Below are 26,888 nucleotides of genomic sequence, written 5' to 3' on the forward strand. Positions count from 1 at the left end.
GAATTACAGTTTTGTTTATTTAGGTGCCCCCAGCTTCCCCAATACAAGGGAAACATGGCGACATGCTTGATCACTTCGATGCAGGCATCCTTACTAGTGTCACTCAATGCGCCTTTTAATCCAGTGCGCTTTATATATTAAAATAGATCAGAAAATAGACGTTTATTGATAGTGTGCCTTAAAATATAGTGCGTCTTATATTCCAAAAAAATACAGTATTTATATTTATGTCTATTTATCTATTTTATTATTTATTTTATCTTATTTTTTATTTTATTTTATTTTATCTTAGATAATATTGTTCTTTGGGTGAAATTGGATCCTGAGATCACAATTTTGTTCCACCTCATGTACCACATGACGTTAATGACTATAAAACATCCATGAATCCTTAAAAAAACATTAAGCAAAAAAAATGCTCCATAATCATGAGCTGTAGATTTATATTCATATCTTCATTAACATGTATAGTTAACCGACATGCGATAACGTGACATTTCTCTTCATGTGCTGCAGAAATGCCACGGGTCAGCATTTGCATCATGCTGTTCTCCTTCCACATTCAGTAAATTCCATAATAATTCCAGAGTAAGGACTTCCAGCGTTAAACAAAGGCTGCCTTCAGGCTTGAGAGTAGCTGTGGTGGGTTCCTTAAACTAATTTTAAACTAATAATCTCAGTTAAATGTAGACTTTGTTTCTGTGACAGGCATACACACAGTAGCATATACTGAGGCTGCAAAATACAGTACATACAGTACATTTTATAATCTTCTTATGTTTTCTGTTATATTTATATTTATATTTATGCAAGGGTTGACTGGCCAGCCTCAGTGTTGAAGGCTATAAGAGCAAGTTACCATTTGCTGTATGAATGTGTTTCACTTAAGTGTAAAAACACATTGTGATACTCAACATTACACTCACAAAACTCTGCAGGAATATTAATTGTTTCCATAAATATAACATGATACTAGCAGCAAATATTAGATTTAAACTGCATTTATTGTGCCACAGCTCAAATTGTGTACACATTGTCTGGGGTGGGATGGCACAAAAATGGCTTTCATGTCAGAATAAAAAGGATGATAGTATTTTATGCACTTTTTAAAGGATATTATGTTTCTATAGTATCTATAGTATAACTATAGAAAAATATTCTTCCCCACAGATTTTTTGTCTTTTTTTCCCGATTATTCCAATAATAACTTTAATATCAGACAAAGATGTAAATGTAAAAAGTACTTTTTAAATTATATTATAATTTTATTTATTTAAGGAAAAAAAAAATCCCAAACAATCTAGCCCTATGTGAAAAAGTAAATAGTAAATTAACTGAATATACAGCTCTGGAAAAAAATAAGAGACCACTTCAGTTTCTGAATCAGTTTCTCTGATTTTGCTATTTATAGGTTTATGTTTGAGTAAAATAAACTTTGTTGTTCTATTTTATAAACTACGAACAACCTTTCTCTCAAATTCCAAATAAAAAAATATTGTCATTTAGAGTGTTCAGAAATCAATATTTGGTGGAATAACCCTGATTTTTAATCACAGTTTTCATGCATCTTGGCATCATGTTCTCCTCCACCAGTCTTACACACTGCTTTTGGATAACTTTATGCTGCTTTACTCCTGGTGCAAAAATTCAAGCAGTTGAGTTGGTTTGATGGCTTGTGATCATCCATCTTCCTCTTGATTAAATTCCATTTTAAGCGTTTTTTTTTTTTTTCCAGAGCTGTATATAGAAAATATGCTGTCCATTCTTTAACTATGAGAGATTATTGATTTCCCAATATATATAGTTCCCATATACTATAAGGTGTATAATTATGGTAAAGCCATAATATAAACACGCTACCCAGCAGCCTGTTCTAATTCTGTCTCCTCTTGAACAGTAAGGGACGTGTCCCTCCACCTCCCCCAGCCTTCATTTGTTGACCTGCATTAAGCATTCATTCTCTATTAGTTCAATCGTGTTGGCGATAGCTGAGCTCGCTGGAGGGGACACTCAGCCCCCGCGTGTCCGGCCCTGCCCTGTGAGAGGAGACCAACACACAGATAATCTGCTGCTGGGTGGACTGCACATCCTTCTTCCTATTGCTAATAATATAAAATCTCACTGTGTTTAAAATGGTCACTAATCACCATTTAACCACAGAGGAAAATCAAGGTCACTATACAAAAGAAAAAAAACTATTATAGGAAAAGTAATGAAATTTTAGGAGCATGTTATTGGATGGTTATAAGGGGCTGGAATAATCCTCTAAATAGCTACTAGATACCTCCTCATTAGAAAAGTGATGGCACTCCAATACTGTTATACTAAACAGAAATGTCCTACATTGTCCTATAATAGAGGGGAACACTATTATAGGGGATACAAGCAATTCCCTAATCGCTGTTTTCTAAACTGGAAAATCAGTAGCACTATAGAACTATATACAGTTTTTAGTGACTGAAATGTCTTACCATTCCCTTTACAGGAAAATGAAGGATACTAAATAGATTTGTATTATAGCAAACAGAAATATGAAAATGTGTTGCGTTTAAGGTTTCTATCTTAGTGCCGGAAAACACAGGTGCGCCACTGACCAATTACAACCCAGACAACTGTCAATCATCACCCATCCATACTTATCTTAGCTATGCACTAAGGCGCTTGTTAAGCTTAAAATTAAAACGTTAAGGCAGCAGATGAACTTTTTTTAGGTGAAGCTGCTAATTTATTTACAGTATAGGTAGTATAAATCATCCCCTGAACACAGTTACCTTCAAAGAAACATTTAGAGCACTACACTGAATAATACACACAACTTAAAAACAGTAGAGGGCTAAAGAAGTGCACTACACACTAAATGAGGCTTAGTTTTGGATATAGCCTTGTTCTTTTTATTTAGCTTTATTCCAAGTCTGCTAATCTTCTCATTCCATTTCTTGTCAGTGTGTGTGTGTATAACCTGTTTAACACACGCCTGTGTAAGTAGGGGAGGGGGTGATTAGTGTACGCTGATGGGAAGATAAGCTCCACAAAACAGGAACATGCTCTTATCTGATATTTTTCTCAAAGAAGCCGCAGGGCCTGGGGGAGTGCGCGGGGGTTCCCATAAAGCACTGGGGGTTCCTCGAGCTCTAACCGACTGACTGATTCACAGGCTTTATCTCTGCGGCATCAGGCTTTAGGATGTGTTTAAATGGTTCACTATAAAGAGGAAGTTTACGGTCTTTATAAATACACACAACAGAACAGTACAGGGAAATGTGTTACGAAGCATTAGCTTATACGTTTAAAGTGCCAACACACTGTATAAAAAATATGGGGAATGTATAGCATGACTAGCTCTGAAAGTAGGGTCAGGCTTATGGATTAAATCACATGTACTATCAAGGCTAATACAGCTCTGGGAAAAAAGAGACTACTTAAAAATGATGAGTTTCTTTAATTCTACCAAATTGAAAACCTCTGGAATATAATCAAGAGGAAGATGGATGATCACAAGCCATCAAACCAAACTGAACTGCCTGAATTTTTGCACCAGGAGTAAAGTAGCATAAAGTTATCCAAAAGCAGTGTGTAAGACTGGTGGAGGAGAACATGCCAAACTGCATGAAAACTCACCAAATATTGATTTCTGAACTCTTAAAACTTTATGAATATGAACTTGTTTTCTTTGCATTATTATTTCGAGGTCTGAAAGCTCAAAGTAACTTTTTTGTTATTTCAGCCATTTCTCATTTTCTGCAAATAAATGCTCTAAATGACAATATTTTTATTTGGAATTTGGGAGAAATGTTGTCTGTAGATTATAAAATAAAACAACAATGTTCATTTTACTCAAATATATACCAATAAATAGCAAAATCAGAGAAACTGATCCAGAAACTGAAGTGTTCTCTTAATTTTCCAGAGCTATATATAAGGGGGGACCTATCCTCCTCTGGTCAAACTACATAAAAATGATTATACATCCACATAGGTCTAATATGTTAGATTAATGAATAGCCACACCAGCAGTGGAAGCAGTAGAAATTGAGCAACTAGTCCGAGACCGTGAGGCAGCTGATCTGTAGTGGGTAATGGGGAAGCCTGACTTCTAGAGACTATTATCAGTCATGCTACTAATGTCAAAAATGCCGTATTTAGCATCCTTAATTAGCCTGATAGACACTCACCTGCAATAATGTCGTCCATTTGCTCCAAGGCTGCCTCCAACATGTGACTGGCGTCCGTGGCCATGATGCTGAACGACTACAGGACTACTGCATGAGGCGTGAGGTTTGATGCCAACCTGAAAAACACACAAGGCATTATATTTAATATTTCAGCTGAATATCAAAAGTGTCAATCAAATACAAAATGCGAAAACTATGCTTTTTTATACATTATATGAGTTTCTGTTGTACAGCAACTGTTTTAACCCCTTAACAGGTCTTGGCCCGTATATAGGCTACATGTGAAAACTAATTTTCTCTGCAGTAAAAAAAGTTATGTATATTCTGAAAACTTTAAGGGCTTCACAGACTCCTACAGGAAGTCCTGTTGCTGACTGTCTGCCTGTCCTGGACTCTAGCTCTTGCTCTAAGGACTACATTTTCGAGTATACACCTGTGCTCTACCGTCCAGATCACATGACGGTTTTCATTGCCATTTCCTGTTTCCCCTTGTATACATACCCCTCTGTTTCTGTTCCCCGTTGCCAAGTATTGAACCTATTTTTATGTTTTTTCTACCCAGCTTTTCTTTTGTACTTTGTATTCTTTTGTTGCCGACCTGTTTTTCCCTTTTGACCTCTCTTTAGCCTAGCCCCTTGTTTGTTAGCTTCTTTTGGTGTAGTCCCTGTTTTGTTTTTTGACTCTTCTTTTGCCTAATAAACTTTACATTAGGTACCTGACAATGTCTACGTCTCGTCTGGCCCGCATAATGCCAGTCTCTACTCCACATAATTATTTCAGATCAGTAACAGGAATCAACCCCTAATTCTTAAATTTGACAAAAAGTAGTCAAATGTAAGAAAATAAAAGGTTTGAAGGACATCAAATTTAAGTTTGCTCAGGAAAGCACCATTTTATTGTTTTTATTTATATATTTATACAGTTGCAAATTTTCTTCAAATTTTCTAAATATTTTTTTATTACAGTTAGGATTTTCAGTAACGTTTCTTATCAAACATGAAACCTTTTTATGTACTCGTTGAACAGAAATCCTCAAAATATAGGCATGCAATATCAGGATGGAAAAAAAATATATATGTTTGCTGGTTAAGGGGTTAACTGGCCTTTATGGTGACTTCCCATCGCATTACTCCGCAGGACAGTCCGAATTTACACTGAAATGAATGAAAGTCCTGTCCTTCCCACAGGCCTGCATTTCAAGGTCGTGCTCAGACTAACGAAAGAGTGAAAGAGTGAAGCTCTTCATATGAAGAGTGCAGTGAACGCTCTGTATCTGCATGACGCTGCTCTGAGCAAACACACTCCTGAAGGCTGGCATGCACTGCTGTTATCCCAGCTTTAACTCTTTACCTTCTGGGCTCACAAACGCCATCTCTCGCCATCTTTCTATCTGTCATCTTTCACTCCATCCCTGTCTCTCTCTCTGTCTCGCACTCTCTCTCTCTCTCTCTCTCTCTCTCTCTCTCTCTCTCTGTCTAACAGCAGTATAGGAACCTGAGATTAATTAGGCCTGCCAGGGTAGAGTTTCAAGTCTTTGTCATTCTGCCTAATGGCCCACAATGCCCTCACACACACACACACACACACACACACACATTTGGAAACTCTGTACATTCCATTCAGTCGTTTGCCTTGTTTGAAGAAAGCAAAGGAATAAAGAAACCAATTACCTGTGTTAACTATACTCAATATATGCCCAATATATGGTGTGCCATTAATGTTGAAAATGGTAGATTTGCTCAGAAAAAAATATTTAATATGTATTTAGATGTGCTCATAAAGAAAGAAAAAAAAAAAAAAACAGAAATATTGTGATATAATTTTAGGGCCATATCACCCATTAGTAATCTAGATATTCTGTCCAAAATGAAATAAAACACTATAAAATATTTTTATAATTTTGAGAACATGCTGCAACAGAATAAATATATAAAAAAAAAAAAAAAAAAAAAAAAAAAATATATATATATATATATATATATATATATATATATATATATATATATATATATAAATATAAATACATAAATAAAATATTTCCTGGAAGTATAACAAATTCAGAACAAAAATGTCTATTTTGTGAACAACAGTAACTTACTTATTGATTTAAATTGAATAATGCAACTTAAAACTATCATTATATAACAAAGAAATTGACCTCACTAGAAAATATATAATGCAAATATATAACAGTATATAACTGTATTAAAAAACTGTTCAAGCTTCACAGTAAATAGAAATAAAAATACCAAAAAGACTGATTTCATGACTGAATACTACAATTATATACTATTATTATATTATACTACATTACTCTTGCATGACATATTATGACCTGTATGCCAAATTCAGATTTACACCATAATTCATCTTCATGCAGTGGAGCTGAAGATACAGTAATAACGACACTAAGAGTAAAAGAGCAAGAGAGAGAGAGAGAGAGAGAGAGATAACAGCACTACTGCTGAATTTAGCTCTACTTGGAGAAGGACCAGTCCCCCATTCATATCTGCTAAAGCTTCTCCTCTCCTCATAAAGGATACAGTAACAGTACAGTCACTCACTGAAACACAGAATAAAAGCTTTCAGATAAACGGCAGCAAGAGACGAGTACAGCTCGGCACAGTTCATTAGCAGACCCTAATGCCTTAGTTAATACCACAACAACACAGGATTATTCAGCTCAACCCCCAGCCCTGTCAACACACCCTTGACATTCAAGAAGAAGAGGGGGAGGCATAAGCTTTGTGTCACAGTGTGTTAGGTCTGACTACCAGGTTAAATCTGTGTAGAAAAAGAGCCAGTGGAGGATTTTCACTGAATCAATCTACATACAGTGTGTACATACAAATACAGGGGTTATACAGTGAAACTGAAACACCTGGTTTTAGACCACAATAATTTATTGTGGTGACGGACAGTTCTGGTGGAAACAGGAGAGTTGAGGTGCACATTGAATTCTGTCGTGATTTGAGCAGCCGTGGTTTTATGGTTTTTGGATACAATCCGGGTTAGCACCCGAACATCCTTTTCAGACAGCTTCCTCTTACAGCGTCCACAGTTAATCCTGTTGGATGTGGTTGGTCCTTCTTGGTGGTATGCTGACATTACCCTGGATACCGTGGCTCTTGATACATCACAAAGACTTGCTGTCTTGGTCACAGATGCTCCAGCAAGACGTGCACCAACAATTTGTCCTCTTTTGAACTGTGGTATGTCATCCATAATGTTGTGTGTATTGCAATATTTTGAGCAAAACTGTGCTCTTACCCTGCTAATTGAACCTTCACACTCTGCTCTTACTGGTGCAATGTGCAATTAATGAAGATTGGCCACCAGGCTGCTCCAATTAAGCCATGAAACCTAAAATCCTGCACTAAAATGACAGGTTTTTCAGTTTCATTGTCCAACCCCTGTATATGTACAGTATTAGTGAAAAGTTTGGACACACAATCTCATGCAATCTCCTGATCTACTGTAAACCTGATGAACTGAGATGGTGATTTGAGGTGATTTAAATGGGATGAGCTGGAGCTTCACAGCGTGAAGGAAAACCAGCAACTATTGTTCAGCACCTCCAGGAACTCTTTCCTTCAAGACGCTGAGAAAACTATTCCAGGTGACTCTCCCTCATGAAGACTCTGAGATTAAAATACCAAGAGTGTGCAGATCTGTCCTCAAAGAGAAATGTGTGATTTAGAAGAATCAAAACCTAAATCTATAAAACATATTCTGGTTTAGGAACACATGCAGAGTAATTCCTGTATAGCTTTAATGTCTTCAATATTACATTTATAATCATTAAAAAACGAAAACACATTGAAATCCAGGTCCCACTTTATAATGTGTCCATTATTACTTTGTAGTTACATGTTAACAATGCATGTAACTACAGTGTAACTACTGATAAAATATGCATTGTTACAGATTAACTACAGAGGTACAGGTAATGTGATTACACATGAATTAAGGTTAATTTTAACTTGTGTAAATACACATGTATACCAGGGTGAGTGTACTTACACATGTAATAGGGCAAGTGTAATTACACATGTGTAACATAGACGTGTGTCTATTTAAACTAATATACAATATACAGTTTAATACACAAACACTGTCATTTTAAGAGATCCATCAGCATATTGCCAACAACAAAGGGCAGGATTTGCAGAACTAAATTCAATGTGATCTTTATTTTATAAGTAATACTTATTCAAATGTTATCGTACATTATCTCCTTATGAACAAACCCTTGAATATCCATCTTAACATGTGATTGTCCTGTATTCTCTACAAAATTAAAACTTTTCAAAAAATTCATCGTACAAAGGTCAATAGAAATGCTCCAAAATGACTTGAAAAGCTGTTGCAACTATGTATGAATAAATTCCTTTTAAAAGGAATTTTAAAAAATCCCCATTCGATGGAAGTTCAGATTCATTAGCTGCTTTATCAGTAACTTGTTACTTTCTGGTTTGTCACACCGTGGGAAAAGATACGCCCTGCGTTCAGTTCCCACTCAAACCCGACCTGACGAGTTCTGCCACCTCCTACTTCACCATTATCCATTTAACGACTGCTGAGAAACTGAAACACATCAGTCCTGATCCACACCTTCAGCACGCTCAGCAAAATAAGCAGCCCTCAGAATGACTGACCCCACACCACACCACACCACACCACACTGTACCGCACCTCACCACACTGTACCGCACCTCAGGCGACTGCTGTCAACAAAGAGGCTCAGGCCACCAAAGACGTCCGCCTCACTCCACTGCCCCTTCCCACAAATAGCTCCCTCTTATCTGAGCGCGATATCCACACTGCGGACGTTTCTGAAGCCCGTCTGCCCACAATAACATCTGCAGCGACAGTTAAACAGGCCTCAATCATCTTCATTTCACAGCTTTCCGCTCTGGGGAGAAAAAGCTCCAACCATCACTTTCTGCAAAACCTTTATTGGGTCAGATTATATTTCACTCCTGTGGAAGAAGAGCCTGCATTCAAATGCTGCACCTGCGTTCAGTATTTTCCAGATTAGCTGGAGAGACGGGGCTTAAAGCTCTCCGCCGCACTGAAAGCACAATTCCAGCAGAAACTGAACACAGCTCAGCACCTGGCAGCTTTCTGTACAGCACACAAACCAGAGGAACAACAATAACAGCTATTTAAAAAAGCCAACCGCAGATTTTTACTTTAAATTCTGGGTTAAAGAACAGTTTTTCACTGACTCCAGACGCAATCCCTCAGCCAAGACAATTTTTGATTTGTGCTTTTTTATTTCAGAATGTTAGATGATAAGCTTACAGAAAAATATGGGATCAATCTCATATACCCAAACATTTCTTACAACTTACTCAAAATGCGCTGATAACTTATTTTTTTTTTGCACAAACTGATTCGTTTAGAAAATGTTTTTCTTTAGAAAATATAAAATACCAGACCTTGAGTTCTGCAAAAGTTGGCATGCAGTTGTGAGCACTTCAATCCTGCCTTTGCAGCTTTTCCACACGTGTTCCTATCAGGGAAAGGTATTCCAGCTGGCATTTTTCAGCAGGACAATGCTTGCCCACACACAGCAATTGTTTCCCAAGAATGTTACCGCCACATTGCAATACTTCCACACGATGGGAAGATCTGTCACTGTGACTGATGCAATGATTTTTGGTTTGAGAACCATTTAAGTTTTAATGTCTGTACTATATATAGCTTTTGGATTGCTAAAAAGATTATAAGGATTATAAGGTGCAAAGTTAAGTAAAGCTAAGCTAAGTAAACAAAACTGTAATTCTTTAAAAATGTGAAAGAGCTAGCACAGTAAATGGATATTCTTAATGCTGTTCCAGCAGCACTAGCCAGGGTTAGCAGCAGGTGAAAGAGCTAGCGCTTAGCTCGATTAGTGGCTAATGTTAATACAGCTTCAGCCTTGGTGCTGGAGAAACTTCGCTGAAACTCCTGTATAACGCTGCATTTCAGCGGAGTGGTTTTACTGCTCCTCAATACAGTAACTGACTGGTAGAATTCATACATAAGGCGCACCTCATTATAAGACACACTAATGATTTTTGGAAAAATTTAAGAGGAATTTTTGTGTGCCTTATAGTGATAAAAATACAGTATTCTAAACAAAATAAGAACATTTTAGATATCAATTATGTGATGAATGTGTAATGAATCATATTTGCTTACCCTCAGGAGGAAGTGAGGCAGAAGGTGAGATAGACCATACAAAACAGGCCAATTCCTTTAGGAGATAAACAAAACCAACCAAGCACTAAGTCTCTGCTCTTTTGTGACTTAAAAGGCTAAATCAAACTTCAGCCTAGAAACAAACAATCAATACTTAACCCTGGCCATCTCTGACCTTTAAAATGACAGTTCTGGGAAAATTCAAATGTACAGGTTCATCCGTTCCTCAAATGTATTCCATCAGACTCAGGCCCATTGCAACAAGGCAAGCAAACCAATCAATCGCCTAGCTAGAGGCCCTAAGCTTGCCTGGGGGCCCCCAGACAACGACTGGTATTGAATTAAATGCAACAACAAAGTGTGCGAGCACCCCTTTAAATTCTGTGATGGACAATGCAGGAAAGTACATCCACACTGTTATCAGAATCCCCCTCAAGGGGGCGCCTCTCACTAGTAGCTGACAGTAGCCGGCCAGCCAGCCAGGTTAGTAACTCCTGCAGCTGGCAAAATGTGAAACTTTTGAGTTATCCAACAGGAAGTCAGACAAATTAGGCCTACATTAGGCCTACATGTCTTCTACAAATGGTGTAATTTAGCAGCAGGTAGGCTAGCAGAAAAAAATTGGGTAATGTTTATATTAGTGCAAGCCTTTTTGGGCAATTTTGCTTGGGGCTCCCAAAACTGCTTCTATAGTTTTAGAACAACAGAAGCATATAGACAATCAATTGACCTGTTGCAAAAATGGGCAAAATGCCTACTGTAGATCAGGGGTCGGCAATAGGCCGCCTGCGGGGAGATTCTGATGTGGCCCGCAAGCATGAAACATCTGGCCCGTGAGGTTGATGATGAAATATATTGAACAATAATAAAAAATATATATAAAATGCTTCTCTGGAGAGCTTTTCTTTACAATCCTCACCTGTCTCTTTTTGTCGCGCTCGGCTTGACTTTAGGGTCCGCCAGTTCTCGTTTTTCCACTCATTCTCGGGCTCCCTATCTCCTTATAACGGTGGTTTTACCTGGCCGCGTCCCAATTTACTAGCCGGGGCAGCGATAGTGTATTGGACCTCGACCCTGACGACACGGGTTCGATCCTTTGGAGGAGCGGTGTGCTTATTTATATATTAAATTTATATTTTATTATAAATTTGAGTTTACCCGAGATGAACTGTTCTGCAATTCGGTTCAACAACCCTTTGGGCTGGAGAGCTGCTAGTTTGTTGCACCCTGTCCTACTTCACTTCATGTTCGCGAGAGATTATTATACTGTTTGTGCTGTCAAATTTGACTTATTATTAAAGTTACTGCTGTATTACTTCACATGGTGGCGCTATAATCAAATAGGGTAAACCTGTAAAAAATTGATAATTCCTGGTGTTTGCTTATTTAAGAGACCCAATTGATGTGAATTATCACAGAGGATTGTCTTGCAATATAATTGAACACTGATTAAACAACTGTCTGTTCAATAAATAAATTAATTAATTTAATTGAAATATGGGTTAATGTTATGTTTTTTTTTTTTTCCTAATATTCTGTACTTGTACTGAACCATATATAGTAAGCGCATCACTGAGCTGCAGCTCCATGAATATACTGTAGTTTCTGCACATCGCCATCATCAACATCTTTATCAACATCCTCCTCCTCCTCGTGCGTTCCAGAGGAGCTTATAAGGTCAAACGTTCACTAAAACTCCTAGATGATAAAAGTTTAAGTTTTTAGGTAGAGCATTTCCCCTCCATTTCCAGGGATTCCCTTCATAATGCATTCACACAATGGGGTCACGATTTCCACCACATACAGCCAGCAGAGTGGAAAATACCCGAAGTTCTCTTATAGTGTCACATTATTGCTTCCACTGCGCTCCATTCAGCAGTAAATCCAGATTATTTTTATAACGGCGTATCTTTCCGCAAAGATACGCCATGAAAAGCAAACTCCCCCTCTTCTGCCTTCAGCAGCAACAAAGAGTTTAAGATGGTCAGGGCTTTTTGGATTATTTTTCCAGGAGCTGTTAGCTCAGTAAATTAAAATAGACCTCAAGGTCACCCAGAGTGCTGTGTATATTATTTTATTCAAATTCAAAAGTGCTCAAACTGCAATAATGAATAACAACAAATGGTACTCTACAGTGCAGCCCTGACACATTTTAGTGCTCCTCACGTGAACAAGCTCTCAATAAGAGAGCAGACGAGTGCGCTCTAGAAGACCCCTGACCACAGAGATCTGCTACAGTACACCACAGCCTCTCTGAAACCAGTATTCATTTCACTTCTTCATGCATCAACCTACATACTACTGAAAAAAAGAAAAAAGAAAAAGCACAGTGCACTTCTATTACCAACACGCCAACAATCTGACAGGCAGCCTCATTCTGTGGAAGTGCGCACTGACAACGCGCTGACTGACTGAAGGTCGAGTTACAGGACTCTGTGGTGTTTATTTCTTGCGTAGGGTTGAACAAGTCTGAGCAATTGTTGGGAAGTTAACAGGAAAAGCCTGTCTATCAGGGAGACTGCAGCACGAGCTAAAAGTGCATTTCATTTTTAACCCTTGTGTGGTGTTCATATTTATGTTACTCGTTTACTTTGTTACTTGTATTTAATTCAGCAAAATTAAGCAATTTTACATTAAAATGCTTTACACATGCTTGCTTTACCTAAATTGCAAGCAATATAAACAGCTTACATGGTTAATATTTGCCCTTTACCTTTCTTATGTTACATTTCTTTAAAAAAGTGCTACTCTTTTTTTTTTTAGTTTTTTAATAAAATGTAAAAGAAAATGAATTAAACTCAAGATATGAGTAGAAAATTTGTTTAGTTTCAAATTTACAAATGAAGCAATGTTTATTAGCCCTTGGCCAAACATACTGTATGTAATATAAATGTGTAGGGGGTTGGGGGGGGGGGGGGGGTGTACAGTGTGTGTTTATCGAAAATGTGTATAAATATATGTTTCTCACAAAAAAATGAGCCAATGCCAATGAGTTTGAGTTATAAAAAATATTTTTTTAGTATCATTTGATGAAAAATGAAAACGGGTCCCACAGACCCGAACACCACACAAGGGTTAAAGCCCCAGCTGACGACAGAACTCTGAAGCATGATGTGCATGATCTATATCTAGCTAACTCCTTGTTTAGCTGAGGCTTTATTAATGGTTTTATAACCAAGGCTCAGTATCTAACCAACGTAATCACTACATCAACTTAGCTAGCTCTTAACAACTAGCATGGTTCTGCCTGGGCTTCAAGTTATGGGGCTTCTAGTCCCAGTTTCCCAAAAGTATCTTAGGAGTGGTAGACTGGAAGTCTGGAGGTGTGTTCAGGTACATTTCTAGTGTATTGCTATCTTGGCAGTGGAAAACACAGGTGCGCCACTGACTGCATTGAAACTAGACAACAGCCAATCATATTCCATTCCAGATTCCATTCCTAAACAGCCAGCGTACGTACACCCCCGCTCGTTAAACACACACACTTTAAGAAAAAACTTCTAAAGAATTTAAACAATAGACCTTAAAAAGCGATACGCTAACAACTTTAACGCTGCTTCCTTTACTGAACTTAGTATTTTAAATTGTTCCATAAGCACTAAATTACTTAAAATGTAAGAATTCAAAGTATAGAAATATTTCTTAAAAGTTCATTTGCACAAGTAAGACATTATATTTAAATCAGCCACAGTTCCCTTTTGCATTAAAATGATACTTCATGCTATATAGTATTAATACATTTTTAAACAGTACTTTTCTCCGAGCTGTGGATCGACTGCACAATTCCATTAATTTCTGTGAATAGTTGTTTTTCTATTTTACTTGGATTAAAAACACTCATACAGTTAAGAACAGCAGCAGGAGCTCCTCAGATAAAGTGCTGTACTCATTTCTCTCCAGGCAGGATGGAGCTTCTGACTCCACAGAGCTGAACTACCATTACTCCAGTGCATTATCTTGTTATGCTAACTGGCTAGCATTAGCTAGTGAGCTCTGCCAGTGTGCTTCTTTAGGGGTGCTGTTCTTGCTTGCTTCTAAGCTACCTGCATCCTTAATTTTCTTCAGCATTGCAGAGTTAAAATATATAATACAGTCATACAGCACTTTGTAAATGCTTTGTAAAACATACAGTAGATCTAATACACTGTACCTCTCAAAGCATCACAGCATCCACTGAGTCATGAGAACACTGTGCCCATTAACCTCAGGGCGAAACTCAAACAGCTCGGTGTATAATCATTACTGCAGAGGGGATGAGTAATCATTAATGAGCTTTTTAACCACTAAACCCTCCAGTGACACTGCGTGGGAAACCCAATCTGCCCTGTCTGCTCCGTTCTTTAATCCCTGCTGGAGGCTCTTCACTGTGCAGCTGATGTGTAGTCTGTCATGTTCATAGTCAGCATCACTCAGGTGAATGATGATCCTTACATGACCTTGTTCTGCTTATACAGTATCAGACGTGATGCTGCAGTGGTTATAATTTTACCAGGCTAAACCATAGTATGAAAATTTTTATCATAAGTACATTTCAACTTAGGGGTGAGCGATATGGCTCTAAAATAATAATATCACAATATTTCATGGTATTTTCGCGATAACGATCTTCTGTGGCGACATGATAAAACACTGAATAAAATTGAAAAAAATTGAAAAAATCAAAAATACACTACTGCAAAAAAAGCAAAATTACATTTTATTACTGCATACGATATTGCATACGATTATGGCCCACCCCTAACTGAGATATTAAAAAATACAAGAATTTTATCAGTCTTGTATCAGAAGTCAATGATCCAGAATGTCATGATACTAAAAATAATGCACTCCAAATATCTCCATATATTCAGGATAAAAGTAAAATAAATTAAAGTACTGGACAGATATAATCTGTCTCTAGTAGATATATAATGGGAAATGAGAACAGTGTGATTTATTTTTTTCTTTTTTGCTAAACACAGCAAAAAATGAGTACCCTGATATAATAATTACAGGTGGGTGATATGGCATTTCAGGTTCAGGGTATATATATTTATATATATATATATATATATATATATATATATATATATATATATATATATATATATATATATATGGCAATGGCAATATTATCCATAAGAAGCATTTCATGTATCAAATACTCATGCACACTATGCACTCAGGCACACTATCCGCTGCCTGAGAAATCCAAAAGGATCATGAAGGACCAGTCCCATCCAAGCCATTCCCTGTTCTCATAGCTGCCGAGTGGAAGGAGGCTCAGAAGCTCGAAGACCAGAACCAGCCAGTTCCGAGACAGCTTCTTCCCCCAGGCGACCAGGCTGTGGAACAGCCAGTAGAACAGTGTTCTGCCCAACTCTCCCCACTGACTGACACCCATACAAACTCTGCACCCTGCACTTTACTTTACTTTACACTGCACCTATCAGACTTTCCCATATTTATACAGCATTCTGCCCCCTGCACTTCCCACTTCCCACTCAACTCATTCCTTACCTGCACTTACTCATAGTTATTCTGTCACCTACTGGACTATTTCCTCACTTCCACACACACACTCTATATATCTGCATATCTACATCTGTGCAATATTTGTGTTTTTGTGCAATATTTGTCTATAGTGCAAGTTATCATGTTTATTGTTATTTTATATTATTTTACTTTATTACTTTTTCTTGTAAATATTATTCATTGCACATTGGTGGGAATCTGCACCCAAGTTTTTCACTCACATGTACACCTGTACTCTGTGATGTGACAATAAAAAAAAATCTTGAATCCTCACCGCATCTCAAAAACTATGAAATTAAAATTTGGAAGAAAAAAAAAAGTAAAAAAAAAAAAGTTTTTGATAATCTTAATATATATAGTATTGTATAAAAGTTTTATAGTATATATATGTATATATGATACTTCAGTATATATATTTTTCCTTACACCTCTACTAATGAAGCTTTGGGAAAGGCCTGAATGCAGGTCTGAAGAGGAACAGAGACAGAGAGAGTGCAGCGTCAGCAGGAGGTGTCAGGACAATAAAGGCAGCGCGTCAACACTGCTTAATACAGAAAACATCAAACGACAGACACCTTCCAAACAGCTTAAACCGAGCCACTCAGCACCCACCCCTAAACCATCCGCCATGTGTGTGTGTGTGTGTGTGTGTGCTCATAATATAGCTGACAGAATGGAAAATTACCCAGAAATCACCTCCTTCTGCTCTTCAGGACTTCAGTAGTGTAACATTATTACACCCAGTACATGAATCTGATTAAAGTAAAATAAAATTTTTTTGGGGGGTCAAGCCTAAAGAATTTTTTGGGCAGAACCTATAGTACACAATTTATAGAAGTTGGTGAGATTTAATAATTGAAGTTTTTATACAAATAAATTATCTGAACTAAAGATTTTTTTTTTTTTTAACAGTAGGGGTGTGCCATATCGTATCGTACCCAATAATATTGCCAACATTTTTGAATATTGTGAACGATATAATACCCTAAAAATATCGGGCCATATCACCAGGGGCGCAACTACATACTTCTTGGGGTGCATGCAAACGTAGTATCTGCGCCCCCCTTAAAATCATCCTTGGAGGGGGTGGGGTTAGAGAGATAAGTTTTAAAATCATCAAGGGGGGGGGGGGGTGGGGGGAGCTGGAGTATACGTTATAAAATCGTCAGCGTCCTGTCATTACTTTCCCACCACGCTCCGCAAACCAGAAGGATGATTGGCTGTTTCTCCGGAGAGGAAATTTACTTAGGGCTTTGAATTGGCGCCCCCTCTGGTGCAGCGCCCCTATGCGTCGCATAGGCTGCATACCCCCTTTTTGCACCACTGCATATCACCCACCCCTAATTATCACATCAGGGTACTACTTTTTTTTACTGTTTTTAGCAAAAGAAAAAATCACACTGTTCTCATTTCCCATTATATATCTACTAGAGACAGATTATATCTCTCCAGTACTTTATTTTATTTTAATCCTGGATATATGGAGATATTTGGAGTGCATTATTATTAGTCTCATGATGACAATCTGGATCATTGACTTCTGTTACAAATCTGATTAAATTGTAGGGGTGTGACATAAATCGTTTGCAATAATAAAATAAAATTTTCATTTTGTTGCAGTAGTGTATTCTTGAAAAAAAAAATCATTAATTTATATCGCCAAGAGTATCGTTATCGTGAAAATACCATGAAATATCGTGATATTATTTTAGGGCCATATCGCCCACCCCTATTTAACAGTGTATATTATACTGTATTATTAGCTTTGTCAGTCTATATTCTTTTTCCAGATAAGATATTTTATAATGCATCTAATTGTTTTCTAAAGAATTTGTTCACCAGTAGGAGGCTTATTGGATCACCTGCAGGAAAGAGCAAAGAAAGGTGATCTGTTTCGTACAGAGGGGTCAGATGCGACGCTGCCTTGCACACGCACAAGGCTGCATTGTTGCCCATCTGGCTGCGCGCCGCATGCGCTGCAGAGAGACAATGTGACTTCTATGTGGGGAATACAGTAGTGGCACAAGAAAAAGTCCCCCAATCCTGAAAAATCAACCCAAACCCACAACAAACTACGTCAGAAGTGCAAGACAGCACAAGCTGCTGAGCTGTTCCTCACGCTTTCCTCACCTTTAAGCTAAGTCAACCCTATAAAACCCAGTTCAAATGACAGTAGGATAGGGTTTCAGCTCCACACTGGCAGCTCAGGCCTCGTGACTTCGCTACTGAGCGCTGCTCCATGTGTGCTGATCACTTGACTGCTGGCTGAGTGCAACGAAACAAAGCAACAATGAGCAGCACAACATTTCCATGAACATTCATTATCGGTCCAGACATGGCTCCTCAAATCCACTGCAGCATGAAGATCACCAAGATAGCATCATTTATCTATTGGAGTGTGTCATAAACCAAACGTTGAATCTTTTCTCACCACAAATGGTGCTTCAAATGGTGCTTTAAGACATTCCATAGAGAACCCACCTTTAGTTCTGTAAAGAATCATGTGTGAAATGTAGATGTGTGAGTGTGGAAAACAATATTAAATTTAGGTACCACTTTAAAATTAAGACTACCTTTATAAAGGGTTTATAAATGGTTTACAATTACTTTATTAATGGTTACTAATTAGGTTGTAAATGCCTTAAAAATCATTAATAATCAGTTATAACACATACGTAGAAAGGGCCTTTCACCTTTTAAGAGTTCAGAAATCAATATTTGGTGGAATAACCCTGGTTTTTAATTACAGATTTTAGATGCATCTTAGCATCATGTTCTCCTCCACCAGTCTTACACACTGCTTTTGGATAACTTTATGCTTTACACTCCTGGTGAATAATTTCAGGCAGTTCAGTTTGATGGTTTGATGGCTTGTGATCATCCATCTTCCTCTTATTATTATATTCCAGAGGTTTTCAATTTGGTCAAATCAAAGAAACTCATATTTATAAAATGGTAGAAAAAGAAAAGTTTACTGTGTATCCAAACAGAATAGTGGGAACTAGTGACAGCAGAGTACAATGCAATGTAAAATAAACCACTGTCTGACAAACTGATTGAGAACTGCAAAAGCAAATATGCCAATACAATATGATACGATATGATACAGCCCAAAAACACATTATCAGGATACCATATTCAACAAGTACACAAGTACACCAGAACACAAGTACACCAGATCCTAGCACAGGGTGCAGACTGAGGCTGGGGGCCCGGGGCAGGCCGACTGAGAGGTGACCCTGCACCTTCCTCAGCCGGGCCAATTTTCTGTGGCAGCTGGGGGGAAGACGGCACCCCGTGAGAGGAGCAGAGGAAATGTCAGTCTGAAGCAGGTGCACTGAAGTGTGTGTGTGTGTGTGTGTGTGTGGAAAAGCCCGGGGAAATGTCAGCAGCCCCTTTATTGCAGGAAAGCCCCGTTCCCCAACCAGCACCTCAGCATCATCTTCACATCAGATGTGTCTGCAATCAGAGCGTCTAAAACTCTTCTAAAAGTACTTTTACAATAGAAGTCCAATTGTTTCTAAAACACTTAATTCAAATTTTATATGTAGGGATGCATCAAAATATTGCAAAAGAAAAGCAATCAAAAAACTTAAATTTCCACATATTTATTAAACGTTTTTTTTTTTTTTTACTTTTACATTTTTAACCACCCAGCAAACAAACCAACAAAGCAAAATACAGGCCCTGTCTTGCACCCTGCCAAATGTGCGCTGCGATGCTCATTGCTACCTTGCACCCCACAAACAGTCTATTTTCACATAATGAAGCAACGGAGCCTAAACGCTTTTTACTTTTTTTACTTTTACTTTTTATCTGTCTGTCTGTCTAGCTTTCTATCGATCTAAAATATGAGCCCTATCTTGCACCCTGCCAAATGCATTCTGCGATGCTCATTGCTACCTTACACCCCATGAACAGTCTATTTTCACATAACGAAGCAACAGAGCTTACGAATATGTCTACGCTGATTGGTATGATGGTCTGGAAGTGAGCTGTGTTCAGATCAATTTCTGGTGTATTGCTATCTTGGCAATGAAAAAAAACACAGGTGCACCACTGACTGATTAAAACCCTGACAGCAGACAACAGTCAGACGTTCGGTGCTATGTTGGCAACGCAGGTGCATCATGTACTTAACACATGAATATGCAGCAGCTCACAAACCCAACTTTTTAATTATAAATATAAATAATACTACATAAAATAACATTGCTGTTTTTATAAATGAGCTGCTTACACACCTTTACAGTAGGAATGCGCAAATCAGTTTTCTATGCTGAAAAGTGCAGAAGCGCTGAACTGTTAAAATAGCAATCCACCAAAGTCAGAGCGCACCTGGCTCTTAAAGGAAATGTCAAGTGGCACATCCATGATTAATTAGGATAATTAGTACATTCCTTTTGTTGCACTTTGAGCCGTACAAGGCATACTTTTCCCATCGTTATGATAGCAAAGACATACTGACTGACACGCCCTAAATCAAGCTGCATGGTGCACGGTTGATGGCTCACCAATAGATCGCTAAAACAGGGCCCTATAACTTTAACTAATCTCATTGTTCAGTTTAATATTCAGTCACTTATTAATACAGAAAGTTTAGCAATTTTATCAGTTTTAGAATGATCGATCAGAACATGTATAATATCAATATATTGATCAGCTCTAATTGACAATATGGCTAATATTTTTGGCTTTATTTCTACAGAATGGAAGGAAATAGAATTGTATTTCATGTATTTCTACACTGGCTGTTTTGTACTTGTCTAACGTAACAAGAGATGCTTTCGATTTTAGTTTAGTTGCCAGTGTACAAAACATGGTGTTACCATGACCATGACTTCTGTATACTGTTACACTCCTAGAATAAAGGCTGGAAAATATTGACACAATCAACATGCTTTATTGTGCATGACTCCCACTCCCTTGTTTTATGAAACTCTCACATCCAGTCTGTTTGATACCTGTTTTTAATGGATCTTGGCTGGATTTTCTCTACTAAAAGAAAGGATTGACTGAAGTTCAGTTCACTTATTTACTATATGTAAAATTAAAGTCTTGACACTGAGTTGAAGTTACTTAATTTTTTCTGTAATTAAATGTACTTAAAAAAAAGCAAATGCAGAAAGTTGCGAAACTTTTTTGAAGTAAATTTTATGCATCATTTTTTTTCAGTGCAGAAACCAGATCATGAAAAGACCCCTGCGATGTTCTGAGGGCTGGTCTGAGTCGTTCCTGTGTTTGGTCATGCAGGGAACTCATCGCTGAACTCCTTAAAAGAAGAACTCCTGAGAAGAAAACACGGGCGGGACAGAGAACCGGTCCATCAGGCCGTGCACACACACACACACACACACACACCTCGGCGGGGCAAACACATGATATAAGCCTGAGGGAGTTTTTAAGCATGTGTAAAAGCTGTGGTGAAGTTGTCCCCTGCCGCTGTGGTTCTCTGGAATCAGCCGGGCTCTGTAGTAACGTGCTGCACTCTCTCTTTCTCTAAATGAGAGAAACCTGGCTGGGGGTTTGTGTTTGATGAGCAGTGGCAGGCCGTGCTCGTGTCACCATGGTGCACCAAAAGCATTTTCAATTCTTACACTTCATTTGACTGTTGAGTGAAGGAATGATCTTCTCTTGAGAGATTAGCTTCCAAGCTTCCAAGATTTATTTTTATATTTATTTTATTATAAATGGTTTTGATGCTTTAAATATGTAGGAAATTGCAATGAAATTAATCATAATATAATGTAGGTACCACTTTAATAAGTTTAAATAAGGCTACTTTATAAAGGGTTGTAACTAGTATATAAGGTATAAAGAGTTTATTAATGGTTAATAATGTACTGATTGTATGTACTTAAAAAAACATTTCTAAGTAGTTATAAATGCACATAAAACTTATTAAAATCTACTTATTTTTTCTTTTTTCCATCAGTCAGCATTAACATATCGTTTAAAATATATAGAAAATCAGTTTGGTTATTTAATGTTATTTTATGTAAAAAAAAAAAAACATAAAATATGCATTATTATTACTGGATAGATTGTTAATTAATAAACATATTTGTTAATTAATAAACAGACGTTAAGTAAGATCTGAGGTTTAACAGTATAAATTAATGTAAAATCACAATTTGGCAAATGACAGGCCACTTTTGTCCATTTTATGTATGTGTTGTAACTGCTTATTAATGGTTCATGAAGTATTTATAGCCTAATTAATAACAATATTAAACTCTTTTATAAACTATGTATATACCCTTTATAAATGAGCTGAGCCTTATTTTAAAGTGGTACCATAATGTTTAACAAATGAAAAAAAATATATATATATGGAACGGAACGTTTAGACATTTAAATCTCATGATCAGCTGTTTCTACCGTTTTTAGAGATGGCAGAATGGCAGAAATAATCGTTGACTTATCGATTAATCAAAAAAATAATCATCAGATTAGTCAACCACCAAAATAATCATTAATTGCAGCCTGAGTTTAGTCCCCACATATGTATTTTATAGCATTTCTTGTAAAAAATAGCTTTTGTATAGATTAATAATAACCTCTTGAGACCCAGACTTTTGCTTGGCATGCCTTTTTAATTTCTGCAAACTACTTGGGATTAATTGGACCTAACAAGCATAAAAACTAAACTTTTTATAGTTTATTTAACTTTTTGGGGTTTTGGGACGCAATTAGTCCAAAAACAAAATGTTATCTTCTCACAGTAAGTAAATAAACGATGATATTTTTTTTTATCTTGCCCATATTTCTGCCTTTACTGGCTGTAGAAACCTCTGACTGGGATTCCCACCATCTTGTTTTCAATCAATTGAGAGTAATATTGTCATGTGACCACTAGATGGTATGAGCATGGTCTCCATATGAGGCCAAATGATTAATGTTCTAAAAAATTAAGTATTACAGTGCAGAGAATCAGAAATGTAATGTCCACATACGAGGACGCAGGGTCTCAAGAGGTAAAACTATTCAGTTAAAGATGATTGATTTCATCAATTTCTGAATCAGCACTCCTCCATAATGTACCATTTTACACCAAACCAGCCTGATTAACTTTCTTTACATCCTAGTGATTCCTCTTCCGGATCAGCAGAGAATTTTATGGTACCTCCAACAAAAGAAATAGTCTCAGGACATAGTACTGAAAAATACAGGACTAACTACAGGCTCTGGGTGCGAGACCACCGCAGTTTCACCCCTGTTTCTCTGCACGGCGAGAGGAGAACACAAAGCACAATCAAAAGCAGAATAAAACAGGCTTTATCTGTGTGCCCGGCGCATGATCCTCAGAGACAGCCTGGCTGCCCCACCGTCTTCACCAGGAGACAGCTCCACACCAGCCTGCTGCTTTGAACTCAGTGCCCGGTGAAGCAGGCTGGCACTGGCATGTGCATGCGATACTGTTTTTAGCCGTTAGCACCAGCACAACATGTTCTCCATGTTTCCAAACATCACTGCCACTGTAACTCACCAGAAGATACTGGGGTGAATAATCTTCCATCCTTCATTTAGGAACAAATCATGTAAAAAAAGACCTGCAGGATTGTGTTACTGCACCATGATGACATTAGGGGTGTTTTAAAACTAGTCTGGACCAGAATCTAAACAATGTTCATCAAAGTTCTGAGTTTTCCCGATGGTTCTGCATATTTAACCAACAGATGATGCAATTTAGCCTCATCATGATCCTGGGGGGGGGGGAGGGGGAGGGGGGGATACATAGTCAAGGCAAGGGGCATCTGTTGTCAAGGTGGTCACCCTAACTATAAAGCACTGCGGGAAACCCTGCCCTTGGATTCCTTTTATCTCTCCTAATGAATCGAGGGTTAATCTACAGTTACAGTAGATACAGCATTTACAAGACAAGCATAAGATTTACATCCATACTGCTTGTAGGACATGCAAGATTTTGGAAAAAAACAACATCAGTCCAATCTCAACTTCATTTATTTGGTCTGGAAGTGAAACCATCTAGAAAATCGATGTTTTACACCTGAGATACTTTTTAAACCATGGTTCCATGGCACCTTTAACACCTGCTATTTTGGTTTGGACCAATCTGAAAGTTTGAAACTCTGGACCAAACTAGCTAGGTATAAAAAAGTACCCCAGACTCAGGTTCTTCTTCCAATCAGACAAGGATTTCAAGCTTAATTTCTCATCAGTATTTACATTTATGGCTCGGACTGAAACTCCATTTGACTTACACTTCCTGGCCAAAATAAAGTCACCATCAAAAAAAAAAAAAAAAAAAGTTCACAGACTCTAATATTTGATTGGAGCGCCTTTATCTTTGATTGCAGCACACATTCACTATGGCATCATTTCAATAAGCTTCTGCAATGTAACAAGATTTATTTCAATCCAGCCTTGCATTAATTTTTCACCAAGATCTTGCAGCAGCATTCTCCAGCACATCCCAAAGATTCTCATTAAGGTTAAGATCTGGACTCTGTGGTGAACTCTCTCTCAATTCATGTGTGAAAATGATAAATGATGATCTCATGCTCCCTGAACTCTGAACTCTTTCACAATTCCAGCCCCATGAATCCTGACATTGTCATCTTGGAATATGATCGTGCCATCAGAGAAAAAAAAAATCTTCCATTCATTGATGGAATAACCTGGTCTATATACAGTATATTCAGGTAGAGTCAGCTGACCTCATTCTTTCAGCACATACTGTTGCTGAACCTAAACCTGCAGACCAACTGCAGCATCAACCAACCCCACATCATTTACTTACTTAAATCCAGGCAGTGTATATAGTACAACTGATTTACCCTGTACAAACTAACACAACATTTGCATAAACCCTTTAAAACGTTAGCACTGGATATTCAGGAGTACTGTCTGAGTCCGTGTGCAAATCAGCAGCAGTGCTCTCTCAAACAGGCATGCAAATAAAAAATGCACACATGCAAAATAAGCAGGAAACTCCTAAAGACAGAGAGCAGCAGTTATACTGATATCTGTATAGCCTACATCTGTATATACATCTATATCTATCTATCTATCTATCTATCTATCTATCTATCTATCTATATATATATATATATATATATATATATATATATTGTATATATATATATATATATATATATATATATATATATATATATATATATATATATATATATATATATATAAAAAAAATAAAAAATAAGTTCAGTCCAGTTTGAGTCCATTTCAACTGACTTAAAAGACAAACACAAAGATGAACAGAACTGAGCTCCAGTAAAACACACACACACTCACCTACCGCTCACCTCCAGCAGCTCCGCAGCTGTACACACTCTCTCTGACAGCACGCGCTCTCGCTTAGGATTTTTTTTCGGAGCGTCTCTTTTCCATGTGACCGAGGGGGGCGTGTCGTTAACTGTAGAGGGGCGTGGCTGAGAGTGACAGCTTAATACATTGTTACTGTACTAAAAAATACTGCAATCATGTACTTTGTTTATATTAATATTTTGATTGAAGTTTCATTCAAGCGGTTTTAATATTATAACAATGTTGTAAAATATGTGAATAAATTCAATATTAATAGCAACAGCTGTAATATTGTTGTAATAATAAAGTTCCATACACTGCTTTTAAAGCAATTATGTTAAAGAAATTATGTTTTTAATGTAATTTTAATTGTTTTAATGAGTTTTATTTGTAATTGTTTAATTAATTTAGTTACAAACACTTCTTTTAAAGCTGCTTTATTATAGAAATAATGATTTTTAAATTATTTTATGTTGTTTTAACAATTAAACAATGTAATTACACACGCTGCTTTATAGGCTGCTTTATTGCTGTAGTAAATATATATATTTTTATATTGTTTTAACAATTAAATTATACACACTGCTTTATAGGCTGCTTTATTATTGTAAAAAATATTTTTTAATATATTTTTGCATAATGTTTTAACAATTAAATTATACACACTGCTTTATAGGCTGCTTTATTATTGTAAAAAATATTTTTTAATATATTTTTGCATATTGTTTTAACAATTAAATTACACACGCTGATTTAAAGGCTGCTTTACTATAGTAACAATCATTTTTAAATATTTTTTTTAATATTGTTTTAACAATTAAATTACACACGCTGCTTTATAGCCTGCTTTCTTATAGTAAAACATTTTTTATCATTTTTGTAATAATGTTTTAACAATAAATTACACACGCTACTTTACAGACTGCTTTATTATAGTAAAAAAGGATTAAAACATGCATACGATTAAATTACACACAATTATTTGCAGGCTGCTTTATTATAGTAATAATATATATATTTTAAATATATTTTTGTATATTGTTTTAACAATTAAATTACACCCACTGCTTTATAGTCTGCTTTATTATAGTTTAAAATATATATCATTTTTGTAATATTGTTTTTACAATTATATTACACCAACTGTTTTATAGGCTGCTTTATTATAGTAACAACGATTTAATGTAATTTAATACATAAATTAAACACACATCACAAATCTGATTATTATAAGATATGATTATATTATTTCATTACAAGAAATGATTGTAACAATTAAGATACATAATCTTAAAGGCTGCTTTATTGTCATCCTTATTTATTCATTTATTTATTTATTTTTTAATGTAGCTAATTAATCTACTAATATGGATCAATTTGTGTTTTTGATGCGCCGGTGAACTTGCGGAGCAGTTTGAGTGCAGTTTCAGCGCCACCTGCTGCTCGATTAGAGTACAGCAGCCGGCTGAGCTCGTTACGTCACCATTAATAAATGCTACGTGATGGTCACATTAACGTTAACATTTTTACAGAATTTAGGTGTGCTGGATATAAAAAAATAAACTACCTCCGTTTAATAGTGTAAAAATTTTTAAATATTTGTGTTATTAATAGTAATAACAAAATTATTATTGTGTCATTTTTTTATCATGATTTATTGTTTAATAAAATACAGTCATGTTTTTGTATGAAGAAACAAACAAAGATGAGCTGCTCACTGAATTT

General features: G+C 36.7%; 1 protein-coding gene across 7 annotated transcripts in view; it reads right to left on the reverse strand.

The window, feature by feature from the left end:
- The window catches only part of ppfibp2b (PPFIA binding protein 2b), a 100,726-nt gene extending 75,505 nt beyond the window's left edge, over nucleotides 1-25,221 (reverse strand). For 2 of the 7 annotated variants that reach the window (XM_049484455.1, XM_049484456.1), the window contains exons 1-2: nucleotides 25,152-25,221; nucleotides 4,173-4,288 (exon numbers count right to left, since the gene is read on the reverse strand). In XM_049484455.1, coding sequence (XP_049340412.1) covers nucleotides 4,173-4,236 — 64 coding nt within the window. In that variant the 5' untranslated portion in view covers nucleotides 4,237-4,288; nucleotides 25,152-25,221. The remainder of the gene's footprint in view (nucleotides 1-4,172; nucleotides 4,289-25,151) is intronic. The other 5 variants (XM_049484454.1, XM_049484457.1, XM_049484460.1 and 2 more) reach the window with 3 other exon arrangements.
- Nucleotides 25,222-26,888: the final 1,667 nt, after the last annotated feature.

The sequence above is a fragment of the Astyanax mexicanus genome, chromosome 10, assembly GCF_023375975.1.
Source record: "Astyanax mexicanus isolate ESR-SI-001 chromosome 10, AstMex3_surface, whole genome shotgun sequence".
Lineage (NCBI taxonomy): Eukaryota > Metazoa > Chordata > Actinopteri > Characiformes > Acestrorhamphidae > Astyanax > Astyanax mexicanus.